Source organism: Triplophysa dalaica, chromosome 7 (assembly GCF_015846415.1).
Source record: "Triplophysa dalaica isolate WHDGS20190420 chromosome 7, ASM1584641v1, whole genome shotgun sequence".
Classification (NCBI taxonomy): domain Eukaryota; kingdom Metazoa; phylum Chordata; class Actinopteri; order Cypriniformes; family Nemacheilidae; genus Triplophysa; species Triplophysa dalaica.
Window position 1 is genome coordinate 18,402,894 of NC_079548.1, and position 27,960 is coordinate 18,430,853.

The 27,960-nt window shown below is 37.7% G+C and overlaps 1 protein-coding gene across 1 annotated transcript; it reads left to right on the forward strand.

The window, feature by feature from the left end:
- The first annotated feature begins 5,713 nt into the window (after positions 1–5,713).
- On the forward strand, positions 5,714–26,086 carry hs3st2 (heparan sulfate (glucosamine) 3-O-sulfotransferase 2). The gene is given in 3 exon segments (XM_056753314.1): positions 5,714–6,779; positions 6,782–6,833; positions 25,086–26,086. Coding segments are annotated over 3 exon segments (1,164 nt in total). The 5' UTR covers positions 5,714–6,286; the 3' UTR covers positions 25,705–26,086.
- Positions 26,087–27,960: the final 1,874 nt, after the last annotated feature.

A 27,960-nucleotide genomic window follows, 5' to 3' on the forward strand; every position in this document is an offset into this window, starting at 1 on the left:
GAACAAGAGGTAAACGTATACGTGAACAAGTTGCAGTGCTATTTTCAAGGTAGAAAAGCCAGAGAACCAGAGAAAAGGAGAAATATAAAATCAATTTCAACTGCAAATTAATTATGTATGATATAATTAGATGTGCACGGCACATTATATTTTCTTCATGATAATGATACACAGTGTGCTGAAATGTGACAGATTCTGCTTATGTTTTAATCAGTGACATCTCTTATTTTAAGGAGTTTATTTGGCGAATAACGCAATATTAAAGCTAACTATTGACCAAAATGTATTGCAACAAAACAAATGCGTCGCATTTTCTGTTTTGTGCGTGAGCATCTATAGTACAAAACCTTCATCTTTCACAGCTCTGAACACACAGACCATATCTGGGACTACTGCCAGTCAGAGAAAATTACCAAATGCCAGTCTGAGCACCTAACCCAGTAAAAGGATCACCTACTCAGTCTTGATCACATTCATGCACTTAAACTATCCCTGATCACCATTAAATCACCATTCTATATTTCAATGAACTAAGGAAAAGGCATAAATGGAGCATACATTAGACTGCACATCAGCGGAGAATACAGTATTATACGCAAATTGACCTGAAAGTGATTTTAATATTGAACGCGTGGGTGGCGCGTTTGTAATATATGAGGAAAGCTTTATGACACCCTAATAATATTTTACAGTGAAGTGTTCGGCTGTCTCATAGAAAGACAACCCAGACAAGATAAATTACTGGCAATTTTTCGAGATGACGTCCTAAGATAAAGGATCTTGTATGTTGTTGTATGTGTCATTAAACTATCCATCAAGGAGCCAATGCCACCTTCACTGCCCACGCACCATTTACAATTACACTTAAGTGGTACCCGTTAAAATGGTGATGTTTTTTATTTCTTTACTGTTTGTCATATATATATATATTTTTATCATGACAAACATTTTGTTTGCCTTATGCTAAGCAGGTTACAGGATTATTTACTTTACTTGCAAAGCAATCAAAAAGTCTTATTTGAAGAAGAAAACAGGATCATCTGTAATTGAAACAGAAGTGTGACCCACACAGAAACTACAAAAAATTTTACTGTCCGTAAAACTTTACATATAATGTGGTTCTAAAAATGAGGGTGTCTGTCGGCAGGTTTCGGGAAGGGAATGTCCGTAAATATCACTTCCTGCTGAGTTTCCTGCTGACTACTGTCAATACAGTCTGGGTGACAATTACCAGGTTCCAGAGAAAGTCTCAAGCAAGACACTGCTGATGACCAAAAGCGTGACATTTCTAACTCATGTTCCCTTTTGGCGAGCAACGTTAGCGATCGATGGATCAAAACAGTTCTGATTTAAACAACACGGAGAAAATGTCAGTAACAATTAGCCGATTCGGTCATTGGCAGGAGAAGTAGTAACCTGCTGTTCAATGGCCTTTCCTTGGCGTCTGGTTCCCATATTAACATATGGGGTAATAAAGCTGAGGTTGTATCCAAGGCACAAAAAGGATGAATAGAAGTGTGCGTTTATGCAACTCGCTTTAGAATATGAGAAGGAAACGGCGCTAATGGCAAACACACTGTGGTCGATACAGGCAAATTTTCCACTTGCGATGGCTGAAGCAGAGAAAGGGTGGGAAAATTTCCTCTTGCCTTTGAGCATGAGAGTGATGCATGCAAGCGAAGGCTGTGATCTTATTACTGTTGAATGATTGCCTGAAACAGAATTCAGAGAAACGCACAGCCGTACGATGGTGATTGGAGCTTAGAGAGAAATGTCTCAGCACTCTGCGAGTGGAAACCCATCTGAAATACCTGATTCTTTTTTCAACTGTAGGTACAAACCTGCATATTGCATAAGTATGCCCTTGAAAATAATCATGCAACATCATATTATTCAGAAGGAAAAATAGTTGAAGTCTGAAAGAACATGAGTATACAAGCTTTTAGCTTTTAAAAGGGGTGTTCAGCGGTTAATCACCATTAATCACGTCCAGAATAAAAGTTCGTATTTACTTAATATACGTCTGTATACTGTGCATATTAATTTTGTATTTATAAACACATATATAATTAGGAAATATTTGCATGTATATATTCATATTTATATTTAATTTAAATGAAATCAAAAACATTTTATATTTCATTTTTTAATTTTATATTTTTCTTAAATGTATACATCTGCGTGTATGCTTTTCTTAATTCAAATTAATATGCGCGGTGCACCGATATATATTTAAACACAAGCTTCTATTCTGGATGCGATTAATCATGATGAATCGTTGAACAGCTCTAGTTTTTAATTTGTCTAAACTGAAATGATACTCTGTTAGTAATTCATTTGTTTTTTTACTATCAAGTAAAAAACATCAAGCATCAAACAAAACATTTTTTTTTACATCAAGACCACTTGATGCATGACCGAAGGCTAGTCTTTTATAAAGAAAAGCCCATGTTGCCATGTCATTATGAACAAAACAGCAGTGTTTCAGCACCATGGACAGAGACCCAACGTTCAATGAATGGCTTTACATCGTATAAGGACTTTAATTCTTTAAAATTCATAAAACAAATCTTCTTTTAATGATCTGTCAACTTTACAGACCAGAAATACAAAGAGGTTGTAGATTGATTGAAAAAAAATTGGAATATACAGAGAACGGTTCCAAAAACACATTAAATATGAGAAATGAAGACAACCCCCAAATGTGTCATTCCAGAATATAACCTGGTAATTGAGAATTATTTTGAAATGACACCTCCACTCCTGTGGAAATGTTACTTCCAGCAGAGTTTGAAATTGTTTCGCTAAAAATTAAACAACACCTTACACTCTGACCGCACTTTGACCTGGGTTATCTCACATCATATCTTGAAGCGCTAACTCTGTAGAGCCAATAACATTTCTATATATTGAGAGAACAGTACTGGTCGGGTTTGGAGATATCAAGAACGGGACTCTATGCTAGCAGGAAGGTTAATGAAACCATGTGCTTAATTGTATCAATGTCCACGTTGGGCATTGCTGCTGACCCAATTGATCCACGGTCTCTGATCACATTTCACTAAAAGCAGATTCAGAGTCACAGCAGGGGTGGCTGATTAGCTAGACAGACTCTCTGGTGCCCCGCTAATTGAAAAATTGTCTTACAGTTACACATTTACTCCCAGTCTCTGTACACTTCATTTCGTTGAAGGGAATAGTCCCATCGTGTGCATTTCTATACTTGCATTTCATACCATGGGGGGAAATTGTTTTAAGACAACCTTAAAACTTAAATAAATATACCAAATAAAACTAAACCGAATGACTGTCCCAATGTGGTCATGTATTTTGGTGTACAACGTCCATTCCGATGTGTCAACATTTATATAAATATAACCTCCACCTTCAGAGTTTTGTGGAAAATGTCAGACCAACACAAAGCGAGTGACATTTGCTGACTGAACCAATCTCGGACTCTTGAGTAATCCATACAACATCCAAGCTAAACCTTTTATTTGCCAATTAGCAGAGGTAATGTCCATTTAGGATTACATCCAATAAAAACAACCAATTTTAATAATGACAATATGCTGAGCAAGCTAAGCCCCCATACACAAGAACATCTGAATATTAAAGACCTTTAATCTTCAGATGGCCTTTTCTAATTATTGGGATTTCATCTGTGCACACCAAAGCCTTTCTGATACAGTTCTTCTAGTGAAAAAGGGACTTGTCAACATCAAAGTTTCTCTAGACAAACACATTGGAGATAAAGTTCTGCTCAGCCGATTAGGGAATATGGATTAAAAGTCTGTTTGTCTTGATCATTTTCTTTAGGTTATATTAAAACAGGAACTATTGCACCTTTCAACAGTCCAATGGCTTTGACTTAATTAACTCTTCCAATAGAGCCCTGTAGAATGAGAATCAATGTTATACCACACATAAATAAATATACCCATGTATTCATTTCGGGAAAAACAAACTACATTCAAGAGGATAGTCGACCCCAAAATGAAAATGATGTCTTCATATACAGTACTCAACCTCATGTCATTTCAAATATGTATTTCAATTTATATATATATATTTGAATACATATATACAATATACATATATACAAATATCAATTTCTTTCTTCTGCAGAACACAAAAATATATTTTGAAGAACGGCAGCACCCATTGACTTTCATAGGTTTTGCATCCAAAAAATGGAAGTGAATAGGTACCGCTATTGTTCGGTTACTAACATTCTTCAAAGTTTATGTTTTGTTATGCAGAAGAAAGAAATTCATTCATGAATTTGAGTAAATGGGTGAGTAAATGATTACAGAATTTGAATTTTTGGGTGAACTTTCCCTTAAGGTTTAGATTTTTTTTATTAGGTATGTCACCAGAGATATATAGGGAGATGGAAGTGTCTGTAATACTTACCACAGCTGAAAAGCGTAACGGCTAACATGGATCACGTGACACACCCTCAACCAATCATATGGCAGTGTCATCAGTGGAGTAGTTCATAGTTTTACTTCAGTCGGTAACCGTTTATGTTGCTCAGTTTCAAGTGGATTTGTTTGTTAATAATTGTAAATAAATATTGCATGATAAAAGAGATTTTGTTGGTTATCCTGTTATCTTTTTAAATACACCACATTACCATAAATGTTAATCTGGAAGTCATAGAAACAATACCTTTATATTTCTTTCTTTACTTTCTTTATTTTATTTTCATTCAACAACAAATACACACTATAATATTTTACATCACGGTAATGTAATGTCCTTTTTTCATAAAATTGTATTAGTGTCATATGGATACATGCAGTTTTAGTTATTACAAAATAATGTCCTCATAACAGATGAAACCTGAAATCAACCATTCACACTATTAAATTCTATGATAATGCTGTGAGTGATTCCTTCCTGTTGCAACATTTGCTTCCCTACCTTCTCTTAAAAAAATGTTTTTTATCATAGTAAAATCTACATATCGTTCCCAACGAAAGTATGATTTGGTGTGAAACATGTTGAACATTATTATAAAGGCAGTCGATTCCTTAAATGAATAGCTGTTTCCCCACAAAAGTGGTTTATTCAGTGTAGTGAAGCTTCTCTTCCATTGACATCCATTAAAAACAACACCATCTGGTCTCCTGCATACTGGCGTTAGCACTAGCCGTACGCTTTTTTGGCTAAAGATTGCAGGCTTTTCTTCTAAAAGGGCATCGGTGTTACCTGGAAATCGAAGCTATGACTTCACCTACTTGAGCTACCGAAACACTCTGGGGACCAAAAGTCTAAAACCACAACACTTCTATATTTGGCAATATTGTATTGAAAACAAAACATCTATTTACCCAATAACTGGTGCAGAATAAAGGCATATGAATTTGAATTTCTTATTCAACAGCTTACAATGTTGTGTCTGCACATAACCAGTCACAAATATGCAATATTAGACCACTTACTCATAAATACTCGTCCATTTTGTCATTACTTATTCTTTTCATGTTTTAATAAAGAACTCCAAAGAATCAAAAAGATCTCAGTGGACCTCATTGTACAAAAACAATGCTCCAAAAAGGCAGTTTAAATATGCATCTTAGCGTCCTTGAATATCTCCTAACTGAAAAGATTTAGATAGTCCAAAGGCTGTTTATACAGGAGTTAGAATGGGCATTTCAGCAGAAGGACACGAGCAGCTGTGGCGTACTCCTTTAAAAGACAAACGCACGAGGAATATGAAAATATGACGTGACGTCAGGCGTCGTCTTTAAATATTGATCTCGAGCACTTCACTGCCGCAAAGCCATTCTTGAGAAGTTTACAAAGAGACGAACATGAGCTGAGCTGAGCAGCGCGGCGGGGAGACGCGGCGCGGCTTCGCGTTCGAAACTTAGGAGCAAAATGTGCCTTTTAGACATGGAATATCAGATTTCCAACACGGATTACATTCGGTAGGATGGTGCTTCACATTATCGGCTCAAACAAATGGATTACTTGAAAGATTTTAAACACTAAAGCAAGTGCGTTTCTGAGGCGAGGAGCACCGCTGAGGTGCTGTTATGTACAAAAGTGACGCGAAGCCTAAACGGGCAGTGGGATTACATTTCTTTTCAACTTTATTGCTTTTATAACAAATACTTTTTGACAGCCTATGCGTCTGATGGAAATATTAACTAGCATTTTCCCAAATGAGATGTAAGTTCGCGCCGTCGGAGTTTGATGGGGAGCCCGAGACCGCGAGCGAACGTCACAGAGAAACTTACAGAGAAAAACATGCCGTCTTTTCATCCATGGAGACATGGCATATAGGTTCCTGTCCAGCCGAATCGTGCCATCCTCAAACAGATTAAGCAGAAGGTTTATTTTTATATTCACCATCTCGTTGTCTTTCACGTATCTATGCTACAGCATCCTATTCTGTTCCGGCGCAATCATGCCTAACCAGAGATTGGAGGAGCATCGCTGCGTCCATCTGAAACCCATAGGGAGTAAAAAACTTTTACAGAAGTCTCATTATTGCACTATATCTGCAAAAACGAGAGGAATCTCTGACGAACCGAGACTTGTGGGTCTTACAGCAAACCGTACTGGTAACCAAAGCAAACAGCCCGTCTCGCAGAAAACACAAGCGCGTAACTTGGATGCGCTGGATCACAAGCAACTTAATAACACCAACTCACCAAAATACGGGAACAAGAAACTTCCGAACGCGCTTATAGTCGGCGTTAAGAAGGGAGGAACCCGGGCTGTACTCGAGTTCATCCGAATTCATCCAGATGTTCGGGCACTTGGACTGAGCCGCATTTCTTTGATAGAAACTATGACAAAGGCTTGGACTGGTACAGGTAGGTTTTTCATATAGGCTACTGTAGCTTTCCACATTGTATTACATTTGCGTAAAGGTGGATTGATAATTTGATAGAAAGATGATATTATATAAAACGACGTTGGACGTTCATCTTTGCAGAAGCGTTGAAAAACTTCATTTTTAGCAAAAAACTCTGACATCATTCAAGTGCACGCAGGTGCTTGGTAACAGACATTCAAATAATAAATATTAAAATAGTGTGTATTCATTTGTGGTAGAAAAATTAAAATGTACCATTAGAATGCCATCAAAGACAACAAATAAATAACAGTAAAGACAATAAATAATAACCAAAATATTAAATTAAACTCACAAATTCTCAAATCATATATTTACATTTCGAGCAAACCATTCGTTTTGTTTGTATAGTGTATCATAAGTGTACAGATCTTGGAGAAAACTTTGTCTAGCAGGTACAATTTCAAAAGCTGATATCAGCAGGGTGCAAAAAAAACCACTTTCTGTGGTGGCTTAAAGACAATAGATGAAAGTTCGAAGTGCTGACAGAGAGATGTTAGCAGAAACTCGTAGCGAAAGAGCAGGAATGATAGTGTTTTGGCGAGAGGCGCCGGGTGGAATGACACAGACTGATTGGAGTGTTCGGTTTCAGGGCAAAATATGCAGATAAAGGGCAATGGATCTCTTTCAAGAGTAAACCTTCCATATACGCTGCCAAGAAAAGTCATGGATCATATTGATCAGTGGGCAGATTAAAATCAACTCCTTCCTTCCTGCCTTTCTACTGATGGGCTGCCATTCAAATACCCATCGGGGAGCCATTTGACTGCACAAAAAGTCAGTGTCGATACCGACTGGCGTACAGGGCTGTATACTAGGGGCCTCTTGGAGACAATATCATCCCTCCCTTGTCCAGCCCAGTGTCTGCCTGCAGCTCAGGTTCAGTAATTACACTCACACATCACATCTCAGCAGAGACAGGACAGAGAGGACTCCCTGCGGGCCGTATCCAAACGTGAAGGGGAAAATCCATGAAGCTAACAGTACATACCTGTGTGAGAGCAGCCCTCCAGCCATTAGCAGTTGTTGCCGTGCGTTCCGTCTGCTCGCCGTCTAGAAACCACAACAAAAACACTTATTCGGGTTTTGTGTTCGTTCAGGGGCAACTTCACTCACCCACAGCCTACTGTGTTAAAATCAATCGAAACGGATGTGTTTGCGAGATGCGCAGATCGATGCTAGTCCCTTGTATTTGGACATGGCGAGAAAAAGATGTAAGAAAAAAGAAACGCAGGATAAAGAGAGGCTAAATGAAAGGAAGACAAAAACGAACTTAAAAAATGTGCCGAGCCAGACGACCGCTAAACACAAACAAACTCCCACAAATGAGCTATTAATAGACCAGATATGTACTTTTGCAAACCAGCAGAGATAAAGACGACGGTCAGATGCCAGAAATATTTTCACACGGCTGTTCAGGTAATTGCCTCGTAACACAGAACACGACACTTGCGGATATAAAATTTGACAAGACAGGCTTACAATGTAAACATAATTCACGTCAATAAAATGTGCACACATTCACTCAAAAACACACTGACACTACTTTTACCCCCACACGCAGAAACTCATTTATACTATTTGTGGATGGGTTGATTAAAATGCCACGGAGGCCAAGACACTGAAACAGTCGCCCAACCCTCACCGAAAGCCATTTTATTTTAGCAACTGACATCTTGCAATAAAAGGACCAATAAGGCCAGCAATAAATGGCACAAGTAATGAAAAAGATGAATTGGCTGATTAAAGCAAAAGTTCCTTATAAAGCCTTTAATAACATGTTTTAGGGTCTTGTTTTTCTTTTTATTTCAATCTTTACCTTGCCAAGTTCCAATGGATGAATTCAGATGGCATTGTTACGATTACCTTCACTGCGAGTCCTCTTAACTGGAGGAAAAGCAACAGTTTTCACTCGAAATAATACGATTTATTCACCATAGCTGACAAAGCCCCGGAGTGATTCCGAGACAATTCTGTTAATTGTTGTGTTTTGTTTCCCCTACCACCCTTAAGCTTACGAGCCAGCTAATACAAAGGTGGCAATGCTCATTACTTTATTTTTAGGAAGGAAACGCATCCTGATGGCCTCATTTTGTTCAAGGCAAACCGGTTTTCCCATTATGAGCTGACACTTATAAGCTTGCTGATACAGACATCACTTTGTAACCAGGTTCATTTACCCATCACTCGTATTGCCGCCGCTTCCATTTTTTATTAGAACATCAAATCAAACAAATATTCTCCACTACCCACCACCCGAATTTAGAAGGGCATTGATTTTTCAAAGATTGGAAGCTCTTCAAGGAGATTTTCTAAGCCGTCGGATTGTATAAAATGCCTTTTTAACATGTGCTAGAGTCAAGAAAACCCTCCCAGTCCACCATTAATTGGCTCTGAGGGTAAAGGAGCAGCGAAACGCAACATCCGGAAAGGTTGACGAGGACAGAAAGTTGGAGAGATTTTATTTAACAGGGAAAACTGCACATTACTCGGCGCGCGTGAGAGACCCCACTATTCCCCCGCACCACTAATGGGAATTGCTAATCCCAGCATAGCTTGTAGAGTCGTGGAACTTTTGGTAGCATTAATTACCTACACAATTCATTCTTGGAGGCGTTCCTGAGGGAGCTGCAACCCCCCCGAGATGTTTTGATTTGGTGATTTTAGCGTAAATTACTCATTAGACATCAGTGCCACTTGCAAGAGTGAGTAAATATAAGATACACTGAGAGACAGTGTCCAGCGGTGGGAGTCCATTATGGGACTGACTGGATTAAGGATGAATGTTGAATGCACAGAGTCACTCTAGAGACAAACCACGGAACCGCTGAGGAGCTGAAGGTGAGAGCTCGGATTCACTTAGAATACTTGAAGAGAAGCAGTCATCATATATTATCATACATTATGGCGTTCCGCTGGCCCTCTGCTGTGCAAATAAAACTGCACCTATACTGAGCCTATAAAATACATTCATCCACTTTCTGTTTTTTTCATATTTTATTGTGTCACACTGTAATGGAAACGTACAAAGACATGCATTAGAGTGAACGAGTTCAAAGCAAAAACAGACGTTCAGTAAACACACAACCGCCTTTCTTTTACATATTAAATTAGCTCTTAATCTTTCTCTGCTTCACACATAATTGGAGACCCCCTGCACACTGCAGAGATGTTTCATGTTCAGTAAAAAATAGACGTGTTTGTGGGAGCGTTCCTCACGTACAGTAGCTAGTGCATGTTTGAGAAACACTACATCATGAAGACGTAGGTCGCCATTGATATATCTGCCTAATACAAAGCCTTTTTTGAGAACAAAAACATTGTTTCCAAAGGCGCTATGGTTTCAAATATTATCTTAAGCGGCTGCCAGTTCACATAGACTGTAGATATTAGATGTTTTAAAAGCAATAACGAAAACAAATGTTACTGCACATGCTAGCGTTCATGGACTGCCCTGAACTTCCAGTACACATTTGCAAACAATAGACAATAGACTATGTAGATTATACTGATAACAAGCAAAAGAAACCGATAAGAACAGTTACTTAGCTAAACTTGCCTCTCCAAAATTTTAAATTTAGACTGCGATACCAAGCTCAACCACTAGATGTCAAAACTGCGGGACCTATTCAAGAAATGGTTCATTTAATAAAATTTACATTTCAACAAAAGAAATTGTTAATTTAAAACAATTGTTAAACAAAAAAGTAATATAAATGAAGTGTATTATTAGACACTAGCCAGACCGATAAACAAAAGCAGACCGGAAGTTAACTGCAGTCCAGGCGCATGCGTCCAATGAAACAATCTATACATGTGCATTCCCTGAAATTTGAACCATGACCTTAATGATGCTAGCGCCACGTTTGCATGAACGCTTTAAACTAACATTATAGGAACAACACCTTCCTAACAGTGACACGCAGGAAGCATTGTTCTTCAAGCAGATGACAAGAATAAAAACTCTAAAGGAAAAATGTGCTGCAGTCGGCTGAAGCACTGAAACCTGGAAGATGATTAATCTTCCAACAAGACAAAGACCCAAAAATACACCGAAAGTCACAGCGGAATGATTTAACGGTAAGAAAAGGTTAATGTTCTGAAGAGCCCAGGCAAAGCCGCTCCAGATTAATTAACCGCATCTGTGAAATGACTTAAATAATGTTGTTAATAAACAGACGTCCACTAACTGGATGAACCATCAGCATGAAAATATAGATAATCGTTCAGTGAGTGAGGGAGAAAAATACAAATGTATTGAAATTTATTCTTGAGTAATGGCGCAACAATTTTTGATATTTTTCCCCAACACACAACAGTTCTTTCTATTGATGTAAAATGGGGTTGTAGTGCATCTATAGGCACCAGAGAGATATTGATGTGCTTTACATAAATCATGTTTCACTTTAATTCCACCCTCCTCTGGCTTCAATGAAAAAAACCTTTTCTGTTTTAAAATCAATTCACAAGTCATAAATTCACAAGCGCTCATCTCACGGGAGAAGATGGCAGTAGGGTAAGTTTAATTTATTTGTCGCAACTGGATGCCATTGTGCTCATGATTTCCTGTGCGGTGCTTGTAATGTCAGCAATTGTACACATCATCTATATGACTATTACCCTTCAATAGCTACATCAAGAAAATGAAAAATGTGTACGGCATACATGAACACAGTAGTGTGCCGAGTAAGTTATTCAATGCTTCTAGTTTTAATGCAAATGTAAAGTGGTGTGACACCACATCTCATTCTCTAAAGTCATTAATGTGACTGTTTGCAATGAAATTCTTTTTAGATCACTTATGTTTTAAGGCTTCCTGTTGCCCGGTGTCAACCAGGGAGCATGTAATTGAGAAAGTGCAGGCGTTCTGTGTCGGGTTCTCACAATTTCAGGTGTCCTGCCGACCATTTGCATTTCTGCCACATACCGAGTAAGCCTGCTTCTCATTATTCTGTGGTAATGTTCCCATTATATCCTGCAGCTTCGAAATGAACCTTTTAAAAAAATAGAGGCTTGTAAACTGAATACGAAGTAGGATCAGGCATGTCGTGACAAAGGCGTACTACATAGCTGGGCGTCTTTTTGCTAAAAGGGAAAGTTCAATTAATCATTGACACTAAAACACAACGATGGATGAAATGAATAGAGAAAGCGAAGTTTGCTTGCTTTTTCTAAGCAAGGAGGCCGTGTTTAAAGCTGGTTATAATGGTTTATAAGATCCATTCCCGACCCGTATGGTGAAAGAGCTTTGGCTCTCACTTTTCAATTCTCACTTTCTTTGCAAGTATTCACAGCAAGTATTCCAGGGTATGAAACACATGATTAACATTGTGTTTTGTCACCAATATTGACACCAATACACAGGGCTGAACATTTATACATTCATGAAAAAATAGATCTGTGCTAAGAATAAATTTAATAGTGTAGCACGCGTGCAATACAGTTTGGCAGGTACATTAGACACAGCCGCTTTTTTGTGTGAAATGCGTTTGTCGTTGTGCTTCTTCGTGTGTGTGCAGTTAACTGATGGCGCAACACTATTAATTTTCATTTTTGCAATTAAATCTTGTTTTCCGGCTGCATCAAGTCTATCGATGCAGAGCCCTGTGATCTGCGCGATGTGAAAAAACATGGAATTAATCACGAAAGCAAATTTAAATATGTCATCTGCGTGAATGAGTTGCACACCTTTACATGTTACAAGCGTGACAATCGTGGATTTGTCTCACTATACAAGGACATGAACACATGAAATTCAAAAAAAGTTGATTTTACGAGTGTTTCACAGTTTGAGTGAAGCTACCGTCAAACACACTGAACCTCAAGAGTCTTTGCGGCGACCCCCCCAAATAAATGACTGCTTAATTAGACTAGATGAAGTAAACACTATAATAGTATACTTAAATATTTACAGTAGTAAAGTTTAAATATACTATAGTACACAAGAACTTTACAGCAGTTTAATGTAGTAAATACGATAATATTTTATGGACAAATGTTTTTACTACTGTGTAGTAAAGCATTGAAAAAGCAGATGTCAGAAAAGGAAAAAACTAATTTGGAGAAAACTAAAAATGATTAGGCCCTAATTTAACCATTTGTATGACAATAATGTCCTTTTAACGTCCTGTTTATGTGATGACCTACACTTGTGTTGTTTTAATAATGATAACAGACATATACTTGAGCTACAACTGTTAGGCTTGTGTTACAAAACTTTAAACATCTCTGCTATGTGCAAAAAAGTTAACATACAGCCCTGCAAATACAAGACTAAAATTGAAGAAAGAACACCATGCATTACACATAAATATATTGAACGTATATTTTAAGATTTATAATTGCTTTTGTGTTATTAAGACATTCAAGGCAACCTACCTTTGAATAATACATTTTTCAGTGTAGACTACAAAACACTACGAGAAACAGAATGTTTATATGCAACTTCCCGTCAGTGTAACGGTGCATTTTCATCGTACCTTTGTATGAAAAGATAGTGTGGGACCACCGTGTGCTGAACTGAAGCCATCATCCAGAAGACTTCACCTCTTTGAGCTCTCCTCCTCCACCCGGAGCCCGTATCTGAAGTAAATGAGACCGAAAATACAGTCGCACTGCCGAGGTGCAAAAGATGTTTCAGTTCCAACACAAATGAGTTTGGAGATTGACAAGTCTAGGACCTTTCATCTTTTTATAGCATCTGTTGAGAGATCTTTGAGTAACTACACAAAGTTTTTCAGCAGTGTATTACACCTCTCCCTCGGCAGCTCTGAATCTAAATACACGTTTCTCAATTAGGTGTGAGGTTCATTTATCACCATGTGCCAGCCTTGCAGTCTATTTCGGGGTAGTCGATGGTCTAATTGTTGTCGCCCCTTTAGGCTAGATCGATATTATCAACAGATCGATTATTATTTAATTTCATACGCAATTACGGCTAGAGATGAAACAAAAGGTTTACAAGGGCAGGCGAGGCAACTGCAATCATACCTTGTTGTTGACAAGTGTCTTATATTGCTTGAGCTTGTATAAATCATTCATTAGAAACGCGAGCCAAGATGAATGTAGTAAGGATAACAGACTTTAAAGGTGTCAGATGGAAAGAGTTTTAGTTCATTTTACTACTGCCAGGGCTATTCACTTACTCCCACGGCGTGATCAATGTGTTGGTGGATTCACGGTTAACTCTTAATAGACTTTCTCTCACATGCGAGTGCAGTTGCCGACTGGTCATTAAAGCTCCGACGTCTCAGAAGAAAATCTGATCATCTGAAATATTCATGATTTGTAATACAGCGGAGGCAGAATTAAGCCATTCCTTCTTATCAGGACAGGAATTGAATTTCAGTTTATAGGTCTGTTAACAGGATCAGGGATGGTCTGTGACTTTGTTTATTACTGCACATGGTGTGACTGTTAGATAATTCACAGTTTGACACTCATAGTGATCCGCGTAAGCACCTTTTAATCAACTATTTATGAGATTTAAAACCCTTATATGTCATAAGTAGAGAAAAACAGGAAAATAGATATTTTCATTTCTTATTTCTTTAGGATAGAAATTTAGATAGAAAACTCAACACATTACTGCTGATTTCTTGGCTGTTTTCTGTACATCTGTTCGTATATAAAAAAAAGTGATTGATAGCTCTCGTGTTGTTTCTTTCTCCTGTATAAGTGGGTGGTTCTTGGACAGAATAGCATGTAAACTTTCGTGATAGTCAGAAGTTTGGGTTAAGTGAGACTAAAGCATTGCTACAAATTGCCAAAAATGTTACTCAAGTGTTGCCAACCCTGTACACATTTCTTTGTTCTTATGAACACAGAGAAAGATATTTGGAACAATGTGTGCAACTCACATTATTGACTACAATAGTAAGAAAAATTTCAATGGGACTAAATAGTGCTCAAGGACTGTTTGCAATCCTAAATTCCTCAAAATATCTTCTTTTGTGTTTAACAGAGCAAAACATGATTTCCCAGAAATGTCAGTTGCTGACATTCTTCCAAATATCTTTCTTTGCTTTCAACAGAACATTTATACAGGTTTGGAACAACTTGAGGTTCCAATTCCAGACTGAATTTTCATTTTTGGATGAATTGTTCCTTTAAATGACTTTTGTAGTCTACCCACAACATTGTACAACATTTAAATGCTAATATCACACACAAATCGATTGTGTCTTCATTTTATGGCCATTGATTTACCTGCTACAATAAAAACACAGATATCCGTATAAAATGTTAATTTATGTTTGACATTACTGTGCAAAGAAACAACACAGTCCCTTTAAAAAAAACTGTTTTAATAGGTGGTTAGGGGTGGGGCTTCATTCTTCTTTTTCTAACACATTTCTTTGTTACTACACTATTCATGTCGTTCAAATTCATACAAATTACATTTTCTCGTAAGATCAGGTTTGCATACAAACAACACAACATACTCTGCATACGGGTAGTTGACAAATAAGCCATGTGGTGTGACAACTTTTTTTTAGACAAACTGTTAATAAAATAATATTTTATATAATTAATATTCACAATATGAAACCGCATAAGACTGTTCTTACTGTTGTTTTATCTTTGCTGTCACATCCCATGAATAGTATATTTGTCAACTACCCATACTTTGCTGAGTCCAAACATGAGAAGACCACTATAAATATCTGTAAAAAGCACATTCAGATACATTCTTCTTGCAGCCCTGCAAACCAGATCAACTATATATAAAACTTTGAAAGCTCAAAAAAAAACTTGAAAGCAGGTAAACACACAGCATAAAATACATTCCAGCTTCAATCTTGAGTAAACTGTGAAGCCAGGATATTGTAAACCGGTCTCATTACAGACATTGGGCTGATATGATATGCATCTGAACTCAGACAGGATATGAGTCTCACCGTCTAAATCACTGTGTGTTTATGTCCCGACAGCTTTGTCATAGTGATTGATGTTTTCCAATTTAAATAACAATCAGATCAGCACTTGCACCAACATAACTGGCCAATCCTCCGTCTGCCCATAAAGAACTTTAATTAGCACAATGAAGCTTAGATTAATTATATAGAAATAGGAGCATCACAGCCCAGTTAGTAATTGAAGATGTTGGTATGGACAAGACTTACAGCTAATGCAATATTGCTGAGCGTCAGAGCATACATTATCTAAATATGGTCGGGTTAAGCTTAATAACCTTTGATTGAGTCATTAAATGTCTATGGTTGGTTCTGTAGACACAGCGAGGAGCGTGTTTAATAAATCACACATAAATGATTAAACTCACTTTACAAAAAAGTGCATTGAAGTCTGAATCCCAAACAGCCGCGGATATTAAATTCTAGCGTTGTGCATGCCTAGCATTGTTAGACAGGTCAGGTCTGCTTGAGCGCATGAAAGTACTAGATGAAAACTCAGACTTTATTCTCAACCCTTCTCAAACGGCATCAGGAGGGAGCTTAGTACATCACATCGATCGAACATCTAAAACTGACCTTTTCAGCAGAGGCGGCTAGACGTTTCTGATCTTCAACATTCTGGTCTCGAATTCTTACAAGTTTTAATTTGAAGCAAGGGGTCGGGGAAACACAATGACATGAATATGTTATGAGACACTGTGGTTTGGACCAATCAAAGCAGATATTTACCTGAAGGTTTTGTCAAATCCTCATGAGGCTGCATGAGAACGGTGTTTAAATATTAACCATGGTATATATACAGTATAATATGAAATAAAAAAAAAACGACTGCGAAGTCAGTCAAAGTCGCATTCATAATATTTCACGGATCACTTAAATAAGCAACCCTATAAAAAAGAAATCAAAAATCCTAGAAAGCAATGAGATTAAATGGAGACATTTTGCTTCAGTCTGCTTCTTACATATTTTGCTCTTGAGAAAGAAAGTTCCTCTACGGTTTCAGAAAGATTTCAGCGTTTTCAAACTGCGCTGACATATGCAAAGATACCAATGCCTAAAATTAAAAGACACAGATTACAATATGACATTTCTCAATATCTGGCTACATTCGTTTTACAGCTTTGTGCTAGGGATGCACCAAAATGAAAATTCTTGTCTGAAGCTACTGCAAAAATATACATATTTTCTTTTTTTAACCGTGTACTATAATTTTAGCAGCATATAGCATACATCATTTACTAGCAAATTTATTACAATTGACCAAAGTAAATAATATGGTATACAACAATCTTTTCATGTGGGTATGTCATAATTTGTCCAAGGTTACCAGACTTTTATTTTGATAAGTTGTCAAAAGACATAAAAGTAGCTTTTCTTTAATGAAACATGGCCGGGATGCAAAGAATGTCTGGTTGCATGGAACTGGCCTGGAAACTGTGTGAATGCGACCACAGTATGATGTCACAGCATTTCAGGAGCTGCAGGGGTATTGTCAGACCGCCCCCACCCCTCTAAAGTACACTAGAGTTATAGTCTTCCGTTATTTACCCCTGCACTATGTCTTTTTCAGGCACTATAAAATGCTTCAACACTGCCAACATGTTTGCTGCATTTATAAAACGTGTGGGCCTCTAAGGCCCAATTCACATTTCGTGTCTAAAACCGTGTGGAAAACTCGAGCCGCGGCTCTTTCTCTCTTCAAATGACCCGCAGTGAGCGCGCGGCACTCCGAAAAGTTTAACTATTTCCATCTCGATGTGTCGCGAAGCACCTATAAAAATATGCGTGCCGAACCCCATACACGCCTAATGTGATGTGATTCACGAAATGTGAATCAGGCCTTAGTCTACACTGGTTGCTATGGGATCGTATCATCAAAAACGTTGTTGTTCAGGAAAATGTGTTCATTTTACACCCAAAGTGATTTGTTTGCTATTTTAAATAACCAAATAACGTCAAACATTCTGTACATCTCATCTGTGTCTGTTTTGATTTCTTAATGCAGTTGCAAAAGAGAAAAAAATGTGAAATTACTACTTCAAGTAAAAACATAACTGACATCCATCCCTAGGAAGGCTTCTGAGCTATAAAAGAGCAACCTACAAGCACTAATATTAAATATATATGACATATTTTACTAATATATATAGTATTACATACAGGCTGAAATATTGTATGTTGATGGCAAAGTTGCCTTTGTAGAAGTGGATCAGTAGAGTTTCTGTGTCACTGCTTTCCTCTTTGTTGCGAACGTGCACGGTCATTAGGGGAAAAAAACGAAATGTGTGGCACATAAAGGTGCAGAAAACAAGTACTCATCTCAGCAGGCAGGTCAGCCGAAAGCCTTTTTAATCAGAATCAATGACCGCAGTAGGAACGCCACATTGGTTTGCACTTAGCGCGGCATGCAGACTCGTCAGATTTTTCTGTCTCAAGTTGAGTTTTTTTGCATTTTTCTCAATCTAGAAATGTGACCCTGGAATAGAGACGTCTGGCATCACAAAAGACTTGTAGGACACTTTGAATTTGAGGGGATAACTTTAGTTCATCCATATTATTATGACACTTGCTGATGCAACCTCCCGAATATTCTCTAGACCCATCACGACCTTGTCACCACATAGCATCACAGACATAAGATCATAAGAGCCTCTCTGCTCTCTGAAAACATAACATCACTGAAACTTAGAATGAGTCGTGTTCTGGCAGACAATTAACAGCACTGTAACTTTCAGATGTAATATCAGACCTTTGCCCGATGTCATTTCTCATTACACTGAGGTGGTGGAGGTGTCAGCGGTAAGAAGTGACTAAGCCCCCTGATGAATTAGAATGTCAATCTGCATTAAAATCGAAAGCCGGTGATACCAGACATCAGGATATCCTCCATTATGTAGACCTATTTCTGCGGATGCTGAGATCTAATAACGGCAGGCTTTGAAGAGATCGCTGGAGCGGATGCTATGGAGGAATGATCCCCCAGGAACTTGCGCAGTCAAATTGGCAGTAATTGTTTTGTGTCTTACTTGTTTATGATAGAAATTCAATTAGCAATTAATTCTCTGTGCACAAGATAGAGTTCAGAGTTAATTCAATGGAAAAAGATAAAAATGTTTTCTTTGCTGCACGCAGAAGAATTATTCCAGTGATTAAAACGCTTACAATTTTAGCATGCATATTGATGTTATTAAAATCTTGGCTGTTATTGTGTGTCAGCAAGGATTCATACATTTCACTTTGGGATGATCTTCTTCCACCACTATACAGAAACTAAACATGTTTTGATTTTCTGTTTTTCATTCTCTTATTTATTTAAAGCTAGTTTTGGTGGAGGCTAGCAATAGCAAGTTTTCCATAAATGCATAATAGGTAAAAGATACAACGCTTTCCTTAAAAACCTTCCCCAAATCCACATATGTCAATGATATCTTAGTCCATGAACAACATGAGCAGAAAATGTTGCAATAATAATACACAAAAAACGTTTTTACAGTTATTTTTAGAACTTGCTTGTTGTTTATACATGGGAAGAGTGCATCGTGTTTTCTTGTGATTATAGCAACAAAAATGTTTGATTTGGATGCAGCTTTATTTAAATTTTGTGCTTAAAATGTGTAGATTTTTGTGGAAAAACTATTTAAATTGCCAAGCACATATTCCTCCATTAAACTAATTCAAAAAATTGTCTAATAATTTTCTAGTATTAAATGGGATCAGCATTATTTTTCTGACCTCAAGAAGTATTGGTCTCTCTGAGCTCAAGAACGATATTGCTCGATTCATAAATAGACAACATCATCAACAATCATACATTAACAATCATTTTACCATTTAATCCCAAATCTAACACAAAAAATCACTGAAATCAATTAACCATTTCTAATAAAACTCAAAGTTCTCTCTCTCCAGTATCTGGACGAGTACAATATTAAAGTGGTTCCAGATAAACAATGACGCTCAAAACTGCTCCGTCACACAGCCCATATTAAAACAAAAACAACAACATATTTTAGTTAAAAAAAAGAAAAACCAATGTTTCTCACATACTGATCCGAATCAAAGCAACTACTCCTCAGGGGTGATTTAAAGAAGATCTTTCTCTCCAACGTCTCTCTGCTGGAAAGTATCTCCATAGATATCTGTGAGTATCTTCGCTAAAAGCCTTAGTACCGCGGGTGCTTTCGCGTCTCTACTGGAAAGTCTTTATAATATTAACGCAGGTCCTAACTCCTGCCTGACTTTTATTCTTTTTTTATCCTTTAAATCCACAGACCTTTTATTTTATAAATAAGACATTGCTCTTTCTACAGTCTTTCTAAAGCCTGCATGATCTCTTCCCTCCGTCAACATGAGAATTACATCTTTTTGTACTATGCTGGCCACCGTAGTGTTTGGACCGAGCGATTCGTTGCAAATCTATAATACAACGCTAGTGGCCGCTGTAAATCAAAAACTGCGCCTATAAAATGATTGATTCGTCTCTCTGACACATACACAACTCACATGAAACATAATATAGTACAAAATATGGCATCGCATTTACTACAACACTATTATAATAATTAAGATATAACTTTCAACCAGTAATACAAAAATGTTTATAGAAACATTGCCTATCCTATCTTTAACACTTTTAGAAAGAATTGTTTTAGCATCAAAAAGAATTGCAAAAGATAACGTAAGAGGTTACCTGAACAATCCCTCCACTCACTATTGATCACCAATTGTCACTGGAATATTATCGCATTGCTGCCATTTAAAACATGGTGTTTACCTACAAAACAATGCCATGTTAAAACATTTCACAAAATGCTTGGACAATTTTCACTGGCTATTTCACACTATAGGTCCCACTTTATGTTTCCGTGCACCACTTTTCAATTAGCACGTCTTGATTCCTGCTTTCAGCAAACTTAGCCTTCATTTTTCTCAGTAAAATGATTATCTTCCTTCAGAGCAGACTCTTATGTAAGCAAGTGAACACCTGCCAGCCTCTGCCTCAAGACAGCAGATGAGAGACACACATCACTGATGTGCTAACAGCCAGACTGGCAGATCTTTTGATTCCCGCAAACACAATTAATTTGAAAGCTGTCAGTATGGAGGTAGGCGATGGGTGCGAAAACTGGAGGCTTTCTCTTAACACATATTCTTTGTATGTAGTGCAATTGTGTAGAAATATAATTCACATGCCATTTAACCAAATACGTGCAGACCAAAATCTTTTTGGGCATAAGAAATAATTCAATATAAGGATCCTTTTTGAGCTTAGCAGCCTCTCATCCTCCGATTCACTGAAGAGAGAAGAGTAGCTCAATCTACTAAACTTCTCATTTTATGCTCGATAAAAAGTGCTTTGAAATGTAAAGGTTTGATTGATATATTGACATTGTATTTCTACTAAAACAGTCGATTAGGGCGGGGCTTATTAAGTGCCCCTCCCCCTTTTAAAAGCGTCTGATTTACCTCACAGCCTGGAATCTGGTGAGAAGCAGAGCCATTGAGAGAGAGAGTTCTGCCAACAAAAGTCCAAAAACGCTGGAGCGTAACGTGATTCATGGAGCCTTCAGATAGTTCCAGGAAGTTATGTTTTCTCTTTAAATGCTTTATTTCTTATTTTTTTAATTCATTAAGCTTTCGTCTTTGAATGAGTTAGAAGTTTACCTCTGTTGGTCTGTTTAGTCGCAGCTCCATGCGTTACTACTAACTTCTGGTAACTATTGAATTTGTGAAAAAACTGTTCCATTGGAGTCTCAATGGCTCTGATGAGAAGCCGAAGTGCAGAATGATGTCATAAAAATCATTAATCGGTATTGGCATGCTTATGTCTTAATAATGTGAATTTTGTCGATGTTCTGGAAAACACTTATACATACATTTAAGTACCCTTAGGGCTAACATATTCATATTTAAAGCCCAAAAGCCTATTTTAAATTGATGTGTACTTAAAGTAAGCAGTTTCAGAGAAATCCAGCTTTAATTTAAAAATGCATTAAAATGACGATGCCTTTTATGGATGTCCCGTAAGAAATACATGTGGGATTATGTAACTGAAGTGTGCATCGCATCCATGTAAGGCTCTGATTGGTGCTATACATTCAAACACATAGTAAAGTTGTTTTGTGAGAGAAGCACCGGTGCGTTGTATGTAAGATTAATGGCTGCCTCTGGCCCTGAACTGCTAAGGCTAACAGAGACACCCTGGCCAGCAGCACACCATTTATAAATCAAGCTAAATGGATCAATATTTCCAGGACTGTGGAGGTAAAGTATAGCAACTCCTGCTATAAGAAAGCCCATTATGAATAGAGAATGAGTCACAACTGGTGGAAACTCGAGGTTATTCTTTGACCCCTGTGTTTTAGAAGATGGTCAATATAATTGTAATCTTTATTATGGTCTCTTGCTAAGATTTAAATTCATAAGCCTTCAATAATGCTGTCTTAAAGCTGTAATTCTCAATTTAATGGGTGGATGCTAATGTAATCACATAAAAAGTAAATTTATAGTTCTGGTTTTAATATGGTCTGAGGGAACAAATGTGAGGGATTTGTAAATGAAGCCCAACTCATTAACACGTGTTGATATCACACCAGTGTTCAAGGAATTATTTACTTGATCAATGTTAAAGGAATAGTATTCATGTCTATATAAACCAAAACAGCTTTAAATTCTGTTAGCAGCTTCATTACCTTACGGTAAAAGACCTACACGGCGTCCGAAAATCACATACTGTTATTAAACTGAATTAAATGAAGCATCTACAATCTATACATTGTGCATGTTTTCATTCTTATGTGATCTGCATATTCATTCACCTATAATGTACAAAAAAATAACACTCCAGTATTGTTGAGTACAATTCAACCATGAGAAATTATTTCTTGTGAACGAGTGCATCATCTTGGCACTTAAAATGCCCTGCTTTTGAATGTGAACACCCTTCTCACACTACTTCTACACAATGGTAAAAAATTGTGCATAAGTTCACAATTTGGGACGCACCTTTACACTTCAAAAAACCTCTGCGCTTACAGTTTTTCGTGGTTTTTAATATTTAGTTGCTTTTGTATTTAGCAGCTCTCGGCGTAAACAGTGTATTTCTTGCAGATTTCTGGTATGCTAATATGAAAAACTCGATTTTTGTATACTTTATAGTATGGTAGTCAACACATGGAAAGTCACTGGATTTGACTACTCTCTCTATTCCACACATGCGAGGCACCCAGAATGCTTAAAATAACTGAAATGCGCCTCAGTGTTTCTGATTGCCTAAATGAAAGCGTTTGCAAATTTTTGCTTTAACTTTCATTTTATTTTAAAATTTTATTTTTTGCTGTTTACAAAGCCAAGAACTGTCACAAATAGGGCTGAACTGGGAAGAAAAATGGCTTTTATGTCCCACATCGGCCCTCAACCATTTCTCTCACGTTGCGTGCATTCGCCTTTATAATACATCCGTCTGAGCACCCCAAGCGTCCGTTCCGGCCCCATACATTAGCGGCCCACCGTGAAAACTCCCAGAACGCCATATGGCCAGTCCGCCCCTGGTCACAAAGACAGGTGGTTCTTCTAGACACGTATTTCAGAGACATCTGTCAGATATAAACAAAGATTATTTCTTAAAGCTGGCGTAACACACAGGGTTTCTGCCAATCTAATAATAATATTGAGTACCTATAGAGTAGTATTGCATACTTCGTATCTTCGAAGAGTATTTAGTTTTATCACATTTCTTAAAGTTTCACTCACCGCATTCGGTTCATGTCTGCCATCTTTTAGCGCTGGGACGGCTCCATATATCAGTTTCAAACGATCTCCAAATCCAGCGTTATATCCACAGTTTATATAACATTCATCACCCAAACAAACAAACACATGAACTTCGCAAACGTTGGCTCTCTGTCTCCTGCTTACAAGTGATGTCTGTGCATGCTCCTTCTCATGCTCTCCTGCGGCAATGCAGCGTGCTTTTCCGGGAGAATTGTCCAATAAGGGACTAAGAAAAGTTGTTATGAAACAGTTTTATATGTTCGAAAAAAACTTTCAGAAACCTGAACTATCGCTGGGGGAGTGTATCGAGCACAGAAATACTACGTAATACGCCCAACACGTTTTTTGACAAGTTGACCATGTTAAGCATGAGAAGACAGCACGATTAACATTGTAAAGAAGTCAGAATGCATGACACATCGTTGCAGGGCCACTTTAAAGACATATATAAAATAACTTTTGGTAGGCCACCTTTAAAATTCTCCTCCTAAGAAGCTGAATGGGCAGCCAGCTATCTGTTACAACATCAGGACTGTGACCGAACGAATATCTTTTTATGTAGTTCATCAACTCGAGTCAGAACAACTCTAAAGTTGGACTGTATGGTTTCTTCAAGAAACTTGAGAAAATAATGACCCATTTCGCATGTCCCAGATTTGCCGATTCCTTTCCCTCCATTGTGCATCTGTAAAGCAGGTGATGGTGATTTATGAGCGGGAGTAAAGGATGTGCCTGAGATTTGATAATTTCCCCATACCCTTCAGCATCACACTCACCCGGGAGATAAGAGACTGGAAATATTGGCTGAAAGTATTAAAGCCTCATGTGTGCGCTCTGATTATTTTGTCACTTTCTGTAACTGAATTCCTATTTGTCATGCTGAAGGCGACACTAATGTGAAGCTTGACCATGTTCTCTCTCCTTGGAAAAGCAGTAAAAAGGATATAGTGATAATGCAATGGCGTATAAATAGTTTAATAAAACATACATTTAATGTAGTTGCTTTACGGTATGTTTACAAGGGGGGAAATTCTGTATGAACATCTGGAGATGATTGAGGTGTTGTGGGTGCTCAGGGTTTTCTTGTTGCTAGGGTGTTCTAGGTGGTCGCTAGGTATTGTCTGGTTTCTTCTTGACTAAGTTAGTTGAATGCATTTTTAAGATTATATCACCTAATAGACAAAAAGTAATAGCACATAGAGTATGCCCTAAACAAGCTGTGTTATATGATACATTTATGTTCGTAGCACAAATGCAAGCTAATAATTAAAAATGTTCAATTGATCAAAATCTTAACCTTAAATATACGCAATAATGATGCTTTGTCTAGCAAACAATAGTAATACTTGTAACTGCATTATACAATTAATACATGTTAGGTTTATCCCTGATGTGAAATATACATCTTCACATTGAAAAATGCTACAATAGAAATATCTCTCAAATACGTCTGTTCTTTTATAATAATCCAGTATTCACATTTGAGAAACATTTTGATTCATCGTCTATTTTACATTTCACAGAGGTCTTATGCCACGGACTCTCGACAGTCAGATCACCATGGAGAAAACACCAAGTTACTTCGTGACCCGGGAGGCACCGCGACGCATCTCAAACATGTCCCGCGAAACAAAGCTGATCGTAGTGGTACGCAACCCTGTGACCAGAGCCATCTCTGACTACACACAGACTTTGTCCAAGAAGCCCGACATCCCCTCTTTCGAGGATCTCGCTTTCAAGAACAGAAGCCAAGGCATCGTGGACACCTCCTGGAACGCCATTCGCATAGGGATGTACATCATTCACCTGGAGAACTGGCTGCAGTACTTTCGCCTCTCGCAGATCCATTTTGTCAGCGGCGAGCGGCTCATCACAGACCCGGCCGGAGAGCTGGGCCGCGTGCAGGACTTCCTCGGCCTCAAACGCATCATCACGGACAAGCACTTCTACTTCAACCGAACGAAAGGCTTTCCGTGCCTGAAGAAGCCGGAGAGCAGCAGTCAGCCCCGATGCCTGGGCAAGTCCAAAGGCAGAACTCACGTACAGATCGACCAGGAAGTCATCGAAAAGCTTGGAGAATTTTATAGGCCATTCAATGTAAAATTTTATGAAATGGTGGGTCATGACTTCAGATGGGATTGAGAAAAAAGGACCTTGGTGAAACCAGCCTTCCGCTGGTGAGTGAGTCATTAAATTAAATCAGTTTGTCCATTGTTAGCGGGACAAAAAAGAAACCTCGAATAATTAAGACCCGATGCTCTTAACATATTAAAAAGCTTATGAAATGATGAAAAATTGGCAAAATAGAAAGATGTAACTGTAGCTCGAGAGATTTTGCCTTTCACACAAAATGCTTTAATACATTTAGAAGTCACGCAAGGTCATTCAATCAACAGAATAACCAAGGATCTCTCGTTCGGTCTCATGGCGTGTTTGGTATGCACAGCATTGCTTTCATTCATTGTCCTCCTGTTACTATTTAAAATACTCATCCAAGTCAGTCATCTTGATATGAAATAGAAACCCGTAAAGCATACAGTGACTGCTGAAGTGTGTCATTGCTTTTATCTCATAAAATGTAACACAGCAAAACAAATTAAACAAACCGCACTGACTTTCACCCTGAAGTACATGAAGTTCATTCGGGTGTTTGTGCGTGCCATGAGAACTAGCTCAGTGATATATTTCTTTGCTGACATTGAGGCAAAGGATATATAAAGCAGTGGTTCTCAACTGGTGGCTCGACCATCTGTTCTTATAGGGTCGTGGACAGCGGGTATAACAAAATGCTATTAATCATATAATCGTATCGGGTGGGGACAGCATAAAAAACAGCGTTTTTCCATTTTTTGCTGACGATGTGCATCCGAGGGAACAATACATAATTTGGTGCAAACTCACTTGGTAAAAGCCAACCAAACTGGGCAGATGTCAATATGGGCAGGTTTGGTGACGTGGCCATATGCAGAAGTCTTAACGGTCCAGTGTGTCATTTTTGGAGTATCTGTTCACAGAAATGCAATATAATATACTTGAATGTGTCTTCAAAGGTGTATAAAGACCTTACATAATGAAGCGTTTTGTTTTTATTTTCACAGAATGAAATATTTCTATCTAGATACACCATGGGGCGTTTTACGTTGAATTCGTCATGTTTTTCTACAGTAGCCCTAAACGGACAAACTGCTCTATAGATAGCGTTTCGTGAGTACATTATTCTCTCGACTAAGAGGCAAAAACGTGACAACATAGTGCTTCCAAAGGGCAGGGGTGGAGTGAGCCATTGGTTGCAATTCACGACCTCACCACTAGATATCACTAAATTTCATACACTGGACCTTTAGATGTACGATAAAAAAAGAGTCTGAAAAATAGTCATATGAAACTAATTCATAAATGCCCAATATTGTCTCTTCACTTCTTTCAAAACTACATACAGCTACAGTCCCTTCATTAAAATCAATACATGAGAAAACAGACAGAGGTTTATTCATCTAATGGCCTCTTCTCTTTTATTGTGAATGCAGTATTTGTAACATTGTGATTGAAGCAGAGCCTGAGTCCATCTGTCCGAATGATGAATCAAGCATTAGTCCTTTAAAACACATTAATGTGCTGTGAAAAGGTCTAGCATTGATTCGCTATGATCATGAGGGAAGAAACAACGCAATTACCGGCGGAGGCCAGTTTAACCTTCAAAGTAAATACCGAGAAATAAACAGACAGTGCTGAAAATGTCATGAACTTTGAGCTTCTCCGAAGCAGCTTGGACCTCGGCCTTAATAAGTATTGTAAACAGTCAGGTATGCCTTGTCGTGTTTTCACCGCCTGTCAGAGAGAGTTTGCATTAGCAATGTATGTCAGTGACGGGATTTTAAATGGAATCAATGCTCAATCCACAGACGGCTATTTCAATTGTAATTCTGACTACATATGGTATATGTAGACCATCTGAGAGCACATTAAAACCCTGACAATTAAAATTTTGTATTGCATAAAATATTTCAACACAAAGTCAAATAAACAAACTTGTGCCACGGTTTTTATTGCAGTGCGTAAGAAGCTCTTTAAAACGTTTACAGATCATGCTGGGATAACATGGATCATCAGCTTTTGCACAGATTTGTGGAGGATATGCCAGCTGTTAATAAAGCAAAGGGAGATAGACCAAATACTAACATACTAAAACATTTTGGAATTCATGTGATTTTTTCATTTAAACATATATTTCATTTAGGTGATTGAGTAATCTGTGCTAAAACAATTGATTAGAATCAACTTTGAATTGATAACACTTTACATTAAGGTTTAATTTGCTAACATGAGTTAGTAAATATGAACATCCAATGAATAAATCTACTAATACATTTTAATTCAACATTTATTAATACATTTTAT